At 34.9% G+C, this 10534-nt stretch overlaps 1 protein-coding gene across 1 annotated transcript in view; it reads right to left on the bottom strand.

The window, feature by feature from the left end:
• Positions 1–10534, bottom strand: part of LOC107697882 (proto-oncogene tyrosine-protein kinase Src-like) — a 51256-nt gene that overhangs the window by 18100 nt on the left and 22622 nt on the right. The window contains exons 2-3 of the mRNA XM_016498726.1: positions 2617–2866; positions 1192–1291 (exon numbers count right to left, since the gene is read on the bottom strand). Of these exons, the coding sequence (XP_016354212.1) occupies positions 1192–1291; positions 2617–2857 (341 nt within the window). The 5' untranslated portion in view covers positions 2858–2866. The remainder of the gene's footprint in view (positions 1–1191; positions 1292–2616; positions 2867–10534) is intronic.

Here is a 10534-nt window from a genome sequence, read left to right as displayed (position 1 = left end):
GGCGTAATAATCAAGGAACTTTGCTGCCGTACCATGGGTGCAGCAGCAACGTTCCTTGATTATTACGCCGGAATGAGGTTTTTTTTTTTAGCCATATCGGCCTAGAAAATCACAACTTTTCATTTTCCGTCGGTCTTAGTACACGATGATATAGAAAAATATAGAAACTCTTTCGTTATTTTTGAGTGAGATGCTAACGGTCTAATCAGATTCAATGATCTATGCTAAGCTACAGCTAAAAGTGCTACCGCCAGACCCGGAGATCGGCTGAATGGATTCGAAAACGGTAAAACTCAACTGTTTAACTCTAGGGCGAGTTGGAAAATGAGCCTATTTTCAAAAATAGTGGAGTGTTCCTTTAAAGGGTGAATCTCATGAAAACATCCGGGTTTTTTAACCCAAAATGTTCAAAATCCCCATAAATGGTTCTAACTACACAGGGCCATGTAGTTTTGGATTTTGTTTTCCCTTAATAATAAAAACCTTCATTTAAAAACTGCATGTTGTGTTTACTTGTGTTATCTCTGACTAATATTTAAATTAGTTTGATGATCTGAAACATTAAAGTGTGACAAACATGCAAAAAAATAAGAAATCAGGAAGGGGGCCAACACTTTTTCACACCACTGTATATATATATATATTTAAATATATATATAAATATTATTTCTCATTTCCTTCTCTCGATTTTGGGTTGAAATATGAACCGGCCATGTTCTGTTTCGAGAGATTCACCCATATATCACACAGCATTGGGCCTGACATAAAAAAAAATAGCAATTCCCCAGGTCCCGCTTTGTGCCGAAACCAGAGGATGTTACTGAGATTGTTTTTATTCTCTTAACGGTAGCGCTGTACACTGGAATAAGGAAGTGAAGCGCAGGTGTAGAAAGGAAGGAAAATGCTCCCTTTGGTCCGGGAGGGGAAGTGGAGGTAAAGACGTGCAACTGAGCTTTTTTTGTGTGCACAGGAAGACCAAAAAAGGAATCCAGAGAACAAAAAGCCGTCATCCCACAAATACAGCGCCTTCAGAGGGAGCCAGTTCCTATGGTTACCGAAGAGGAAGGGGGGCTACAGCAGTCAGACAGATGAGAGACATGAGTGTGTGTGAATGTCTGCGTCAATGGGTGTGTCTATTGCCCTCCGGAGCCCTGTTATTTTTGCGTGTGTGTTTGTGTGTTTCCCCCTTACGTGTTATTGACAATCTGGAGTCGTTCTCCTTTCCTGAATGACAAATCGGAGGCGGTTCGTGACTCGTAGTCATACAAAGCCACAAACGTGGTCACACCGCCTATGGAAAAATACAAGAGACAAACAGACCATTATCTTGATGCATGCAATTCAAAAACTTCAGCAGGGAAATTTCATTAACCTAAGTAATATAATGCAATGTTGGGTTGCCAATGAAAATGGGCATCTAAAAATAGTCTAGACTTGTACAGTCAGACTTTTGACTACCAGCATAAGAACTCTATGAAGCGTCGAAGTGTCATCTAAGCTGGTAAATCTGAATTATTTTTTTTTGCATGCTGGCCTATTAAAGTAATGCTGAAATCAGGGTTATTATAGTTAACTAAAAATAAAACCATTGAACAAACAACCTTTTATTACTTGAAAAAATAAAATCAACATAAAAATAAATAGTATTAAAAAAGTATTTTATTAATTGAAATAAAATAAAATGTATATAAAAATAAATAATATAAAAAAACATTTTATTAACTGAAATAAAATTTATATATAAATCAATAATATAAAAAATATATTTTATTAACTGAGTTATATAATTAATATATAATTAAAATATTTATTTCAGTTAGTTGCAAAAGCAAAATGTCTTATTTTCATTCAGCTGAACTTAATGTACTAAAATAAATAAAACAGAGATAAAAATTAAGGACTATAAATACTATACAGACATATTTAACAAAAACTAATAAAAATGACAAAAACACAAAACTACTAAAACATTAACTAAAATAAAAAAAAAACGAACAAATAAAAAATATATTTGAATTATAATACTATAATAATATTATTACTAATAAATGTACAGTATTATTTACTTATTTATTTATTTATTTACTTATTTATTTATAATTACTTATTATAAAACATATTATTATTAATAAAAGCCTATTATTATTTGAACATGTATTTAAATAATGGTGCAGCAGTTTCCAAGAATGGTTGTATAGACAATACTAAATCATTTAGAATAATACTGAACAAAATGAAAAATGATGAAAGATCACTCTCAGAGATCTTGGAACGCCGGCCAATCAGATCAGAGCTTAGGAGTTCGGAAAATCCCACTCTATTTTTGTGTGCAGCATGCATCAGATGGTCCATTAAAGGTCTGACAGGTCTGATTCACTTCCTGTGATTCTCATTCATGAGATTTAAACAATAAATTAATTAAAAATTGATTGCACCTACTATTATTATATATATACACAAATCTTTAATGAGCCTAATTTAGATTTAGAAAATGGTGCAACTGTTCAGTTAAATCACCCCTCAGACGTCTTGGCCCAAATCCATAAACACTATAATACGGAAAGTCAGCAAAAGCATAAGTGTAAGGACACTGATCAGACATAATCGCTGCATTACCGGAAAGCGTGCCGACCCTGTGAGGAGACGTGATGCTGTTGTTCGAGTTCACTCCTCCAAACAGCGCCTGCTGCGCGTTGATGATGTTGGGCTGGGTGCCGCGTCTGGTACCGTCCACTGGTGGACTCCGGTTGGGTGTGAAGGACGACTGCTTGGGACTGTGATGGTGACCTCCAGTGCCGTCGTCTAGACTCCGGGAGCGCTGGCCGAGCTCTTTGGGTTTACTCTTGGTTCCACCCATGGCCTAGACCTGCAAAGAGACAGACAGCCAGTTAGCTGATGCTTTTACGCAAAACACCTTGCTAGAGTCAAATTCAAGTAGCTTATTAAAAATAAAAAATAGTATATAATTTAAAAATATAGAAAAATAAATAAAATGTAAATATAAACATATTTAATATTTATATAAAAATATATAATAAAAATAAATATGAATAAAATGAATATAAATGCATGTATTTATTTACTTATTATATTGTATTTAAATAAATAAATAAATAATCTATCTAAAATAAAACAATAATAGATGAATAAACAATAAATACATTTGGATGGTTTATTAATCATGTTTTACAGTATTTGAAGTCTAGATTTTTAACCACTGTGCCACACTACCCGTAACAACCTATTACATTCATAAATCGTTGGACTTTTGACAAGTTTTTTTTTCTATATGAAAATATATATATTTTTCAGAAAAATAACTTTGATGCAATTTGTACCATTAAAAAACTTCAAACGAATATTTGACCCCCCTCTTTTTCCAGCACTGCCGCTAAAGACTGGCCCGTTTTCATGATTTATGCATGAACTTCATGAATTATTAACCAACTATGTATGCAGGCAATATTCTGTTATTCCTTAAGTAACACAAATAAACTGTGATATTGGTGCACTGAAATATCTTTATCTAGAGAGATATTCAGTATTAAACCATAGTCTCATTACTGCATATGAAAACAACACAATATTAAAATTCAGATTTACTAGATTTACATTTTCTGAAGAAATGTGAGTGGTGTTCTTTACAGTTTTAAAATGAGGTTTTAGAAGAAATGAGAAACAATGAGAAAAAAAATGGATGGGCCTTGATTTTATTCCTCACAAATCGTTTATTGGACATTGAAAATTGAGCCAGAATGGAATGAAGCCATTCTAATCATGCATTTCTAATTCTACTGATGCAATTTTACTAAAGAAATAAATAACTGTTTGGTTATTGGTTAACATTGTCCAAATGCCACTTGAGCATAGCTGAAAAGGATGCATTTTGCATCAAAGATGTTTCAGATAAGTGATTACCCTTTGATTAAAGATTACGAATACTATTTCGTAATCAATGACATGCACTGATAAGTCATTCTCAATAACATCAGGAATGTATATTAAAAATAGGATGCAAAAATGTACAAATTTATCCTTGCTGTTAGAGGTTCTGCCTAAGCATGCCCTATTAATAAAAAGTCAGAGATTACTACAAGCAATCAAAAAAATTAAAGGTGCAGTATGTAATATTGACAACTAGTGTTTGAAATTGGAACTGCAGTCCAAATTCAAAATAATGGAGATATTGGAGGTTATTTCTCCCGTCCCCTCCTCCTCAGACTCGACACTCATGTGGGTTGCCAGATTGAGGACATGCAACAGGAAAGGCTGCAATTGACGACAGAAAGCAACAAGCCTTACACTGTAGGCTGATTTATCCACGTTTTAATATTCCTCCAGTCATAGAGCGTTTCAGATGGATGCCAAGGCTTTTAGGTGGGGTAGAATCTGCAATCTCTGACCCAGTTCATTTGCTGGCTTCCATGGCTGCATTACGCTGTGTTTTCCACCAACTGGCAACCTGGGGTGTCGAAATACTATTGGGTAAACTGGCAATGGGCGGAATCACACAGAACAAAACAAAAACAGACATTCCAACACGGAACGCACATTTTGAAGCAGAGTAACTGGCTGTAGCGTTGTTTTTCGGAGAAACAAGTATAAGAACTTAACATGTTTCCTAAATATCTACAAACATATTATGGGATTTTTATACTTTGTACAGTCAAAAAATTACATACAGCACCTAAATAATGCTGTCATTTTACACAGACAGATCTGATCAAAAGAAAAAGGCCAGAGAAACCAAGTGGCCGCAGTTTGTGTTGAAAAAGTTTAGAGAAAAACGTACTGCGCCATGGTACAAGGCCCCCCGACTGAGCCTGGTTTCTCCCAAGGTTTTTTCTCCATTCTGTCACCGATGGAGTTTTGGTTCCTTGCCGCTGTCGCCTCTGGCTTGCTTAGTTGGGGACACTTCATTTCCAGCGATACCGTTGACTTGATTGCAAAGATACTATTTAAACTGAGCTGGATGTTGACATCACTGAATTCAATGATGAACTGTCTTTAACTGAAAAATTTGTGTTTACTATTGTCATTTTGCATTATTGACACTATTTTCCTAATTAATGCTGTTCAGTTGCTTTGACACAATCTGTATTGTTAAAAGCGCTATATAAATAAAGGTGACTTGACTTGACTTGACTTGTGTGACCCACGGTAGCATGAGGCTGTGTTTAGTGCATTTTAACCTCGCTTCAGTTGAGTACAGGACCGCTCAGCAGTTTCCTCTCACATACCAGTGACAGCCACTGCAATACGATCCTCACGGACCCCCAACACACACACACACACATTCTTCTACATGTCATGCTGTCTGTCTGCCAGCACACACACACATTCTTTGAGGGACAGACAGAGACACTTTCCCATCCACCCACACAAACCTCACTAAACACACACTTCCTTACAGTCCTTAACTCTCTATAAACGTGCAGAACAAGCCCCCGCTTGCCTACAGGGTGATAAATTCTACAAAAACGGAAGCCTCTTGTTCCAGAAACCCTGGCAGACTGGCAGCTCAGGGCGACCCGTCTCTTAGAGGAGCTGTTACAGGCCCGGCAGAGTGGAACTAATCTTAGCCGAGAAGTGTGAATGCGGAGTTAGAGCGCAGCCGAAGGCCCTAGAGCCCTGCAAGCTTTCACTAGAGACCTGCACACTTCAGGTTCACTGGCAGTGCTGCAAACCGTACAGTCACAAGACTGGAGTTATGAGGAGAGTGCTCAGATACGCGCTCTATACCATTAAAGACCTGCACTGACCCTGAAATGATAGGAAATTCAAGTTATTTTTTCATGATGTCTGTCCACATCGATTCCAAGTGACGCTGAATGAAATATGGTATTTACAAACAAGTTCTCATGCAAAACTGTTTACAACAAGTGCAATGGCAGCTTTTTCTTCACTCTTTGAAAAAAGGCTTGAAAAGAAAGCAAATAAAAAAACAGACTTGAAATGACAACATAAAAAAAATAACAAAAGAAAATAAACAAAAACAAATGAACAAAATAAAAGAAAACAAAAAACAAGACACAAAATAAAAGAAATCCATAAAACAAAAAATAAACTTAAAGAAAAAGAAAAACAAGACATAAAATGAAGAAAACAAAACAGAAAACAAAATTAAACAAAATAAGATAAAATAAAATAAATATACATATATAAAAGAAAAAGCGTTAAATAACCATAAACAAAATAAAAACAAAACCAAAATATAACATATAAAAAGCACAAAAAATAAAAACAAAGCAACAAAAGATACAACAAGACAAAAATAATAATAAAATAAAGAAAAATAACAAATAAATAAATAACCAGCCAAAATGTAATAATATCTGATCATCATGGTCTGCCAATTCAGACAGAATGTGAATGTGTTCATAGAGATTTCATTAATTTATTTGTTCATGTCGCAAATTAACTATTAATGTATCTGATTGATTTGTTTTACAAATGTCCGCTTTTTTAAGCCAATTAGGCCCTATTCCTGCAAAAAATCTGTGGTTAAAAAAAAAAATATGATGCAGTGAAAAGTTGTTTAAGAAAGCTGAAAGAGAGAGAAACAACAGCTCATTAGTTTGCTCTCCACCATATGGACTCTAAATAACATAAATGTATCATGGGTGTGTTGGTCCTAATTCAACCAGTATAACTACTCAAAGACTGGGGCAGAGGCCCAGGCAGAGGCCCATTTTACCTTAAATGCTAAATACAATGTACTTCACCTTAGTTTTTCATGTGATGCTATGTCAGAACATAGGATCAGCATATTTTAAACAGATTCTTAAATTTGTAATCCCACAGGTGCTATACGGTCCCTGCGTTTACCAGTCAGTATCAAGGGAAAACTTGCATCCTGCAGCAACACAGATGTCTCGTTAGCCCAATTAATGGAGTCCTAACTCTAAGTAGCAGGGTGAATTTACTGACACGTTCAACAGCACTAAACCACAATGAGATGAATCAGGGTGAACTCTGGGTAATCAAAGGGCAGCTCATGCCTCACTAATGTCCAGCCACAACAAAAACAGTCATTAAATGCAAAGGCACAGTCATTAAAGGGAAATCTAATTTGCTTTGTGAGGTGTGAATGTTTGGCTCTGATTGAAGCTGTATCTGTTAGACAGCCGGAAACGACCTTACTGGAAGAAAGAGTCAAACAGGGTTATGACATTATGTAAAGCATCATTGATCTATGGTAAACAACAACTGGAAACAGGAAGTTCATTCATCGAATTTATGCTGTGTTGTGTCAGCGGTTTATGAAGTCTGCTTGACAGATAACGTCATTAGGAACCGATTCTTCATTTGAAGGGCTATTTGAATAATAAAACAACACAAAAACAAAACACACTGATTCTGTATTAAAACATAATAAAGTATACAAACATAATAAAAACAAACAGACAAACAACAAAACAAGAAAAAGAAAAGTAGCAATCAAAAACACAAAAAGAAAAAAATAAATAAACAATAAGAAAAAGAAAAGAAACAACAAAACAAACACGTAATACAAAAGAAAGAAAAAATACCAAAAATAAAAGAAATAGATAAAAAGAAGCAATAAAGCAAAAATAAAAATAAAAAAATACAATAAGAAAAGTCAACAAAAAGCAATAAAAGATAAGCAAAAAAACAAAACATAACAAATACAAAAAAGCAAAAATAAAAAAATGAAAATAGAAACAAGAAATAAAGATAAGAAAAAGATAAGTAACAAATCAAATGCAAAATACAAAAGATAAACACAAAAATACAAAACAATACAAAAAGTACAAAAAGAAAAAAAGAAATACAGATAAGAAAAGGAAAAAACTAACACAAAACACACACACACACACAACACACACACACACACACACACACACAAAAGACAAAAAAAGCAACAAAAGAAAACAAATAAAAAGAAGCAAAAGAAAAGAAGCTGTGGGTAGATGCCAAAGCATTTCTTTAGGGTTGCTAGGAAGTTCTGAGTGGTTGCTAGGGTATTCTGCGTAAGACTCAGGTTAACTCGTAAATCTGAGATTAGGTCAGGGAATCATACAGTTTAATCCAAACATAAATTAGGAGCTGAGTTCTGTCCCACTGAGCCCAGAACAGGACGTTAGATTTCTGTGGCACACCAATTAAAGGGCTGGATAAAACAAACTTGCATTTAACATCGCCTCTGGCAAACTGAACCACATCTCAAACAAACTGGTTAGCTGTATATGACGGCTGAGCATTGGGTTTTTTATAACAGTATATAAATGATTCTAAAATAAAAAAAAAAACATATTTTTGAATGATTAATGAATTGAATTCTAGCTATCCATCCATACAAATTTTGAGTAAATAAATATTAACTGCGTTTAGATTAAATTGTGTGGATATCTACAGAACTATATATCTATATTTTTTGTAAGTGCACAAATACAGGAAATGCCAAAAAGGCTAAATAAATAAACTAAAAATAGTCACTAACACGGGAACAAAACCTAAACCAAGCACAGCATGGCTGTTTGTCATCTGTGAGATGGGAAATTTTCATGTCACAAGTGGAAATGTGGTGAGGGGCTGTTATCTAACAGCTGAGGAGATTCCGACAGATCGGATGAAGCGGAGACTCCCCATCCCCCCCAGTGCTCCACAGACAGCCTCTGATTTCTGAGGGAGGCAGAGGATTGATTCTTGAGCGCTGGGAGAGACAGACGGCTCTGACAGGAGTACAGCTAGCGGAGTGGGGCAGTATGTGGGGGTGGAGGGTCGATATTCCCCCTCCGGGCTCGTTTGTGTGCTGAAGAGCAGCTGAGCTGTTTAGCCTAGCCCATTTCAAGTGGGGGCTAGCTGCTACACGTACATACTGTACAGTAATGCATATACACAAACACAAACACACGTAGCGCTACAGCGACACGACTACTAACAGATTCAGGATGCCTACATGCCTGGACTCGTTCTGCAAACACACACACACACACAAGCACGCACTTCATAGGCTATGCCGTTTGAAAGCAGAAACTATGACTATGGCATTTTTCTCAAATGGTGGGGCATGACCCAAAAATGACTCACTGAATACATATTTATGAATAGAATTTATTTTCATTTAAAAAATGCATTTGTAATATTTTATTACTGTAAACTTAGATATTAATTTAAAATATTAGTATTATATTTTTAAATTGATAATAAATATAAAAATCTCATACATAAAAAACTCTGCATATATGAATTTCTCAGATATATATACAGTATTTACATTTTTAATTTGAATATATAAATATAAAATACATAATATATCTCCAGTTTATATATTACTTATTTATTTTTAGTTAGTCATATTAATATGTGTGTGTGTGTGTATATATATATATATATATATGTGTGTGTTAGTATTTTATTAACATAAATTTATATTCATATATAATAAATATAAAATACATAATATATATTTCCAATTTAAATATTATTTTTATTTTAGAATATCTCTTTGGTTTTGAGACTTTAGTCTTTGCAACTTCAGGGATCTTATCTATTCACGAACAGCTTGTAACACTCCAAAGAGAAAGGAAAACTTGAAATCGCATCATATGACCCCTTTAATATACATTTATATTACTACAACATATATTTAGAGAGATTTATATATTATGTATTTTAGTTACATATTAATTATTCACAAAACAAAATAATATTCCATTGCAACCCTCCAGAACACCCTAGCAACCATAGCAACTACATAGCAACACCTTAGCAACCACCTAGTCTATGCTATAAAAAATCTTACCTTACTGATGACTGTTACCCATTATTTCTCAGTCATATGAAAAAGCACAAAGTGAGCTCAGCTGGAGCTCCTTCAGTTGGATAAAACAAAACTGTCCATTGTTCTCAACCCATCAAGCCGTGCAATCTGGAGTGTGTGATACTGCAACTATTCACTCATCTGTTGCTATGCAGCCTGTGATAATTCCTCTTTTTAAAGTCCCGTCTGACAAACCAGAAGAAAAACCATCTCTAAATTACACAAGCATCCATAGACTCCAAAACACCTGCAGAAACATGAAACGTCACACACATTCCCACACATTCAGAGCGGGTTAGCCGGCTCTCAGCAAACGTTCACCTCCTGAGGACGAGGAAAACACCTACAGACAGCGAGCAAGAGAGAGTCCAATCCATGATGAAAGGCTTCGGATTCGCTCAATTATGCAGGAGGAAAGCCAGAGGATCACAAATCCCACATACTTCCCAGGGGTTTGAGCGAAACAGGAATTACAGCTCAGTTTTTCTGTTGACCTGAGATCCTTTTCTTCTTGCTTTTATCGGATAAAGTTTTTTCACTTGAACTCAATCTGTCTGCGGAGGCTGTAATTTGAGATGTAACAGGGTAAAGCGCGATAAAACCTGTTCACATAATCATTCCAGCAAAAATAACTATATAAAGCATAAAGCTATAGCTCTACCCTCACTGTAATTTTAATATTATTCCTATACTATTTACATAGCATCTATTAATATTTTGAATAACTTCTATTATTATTATTATTAT

The sequence above is a fragment of the Sinocyclocheilus anshuiensis genome, unplaced genomic scaffold (assembly GCF_001515605.1).
Source record: "Sinocyclocheilus anshuiensis isolate Anshui unplaced genomic scaffold, SAMN03320099.WGS_v1.1 scaffold78, whole genome shotgun sequence".
NCBI lineage: Eukaryota > Metazoa > Chordata > Actinopteri > Cypriniformes > Cyprinidae > Sinocyclocheilus > Sinocyclocheilus anshuiensis.
This window is presented reverse-complemented; position numbering and strand designations above follow the sequence as displayed.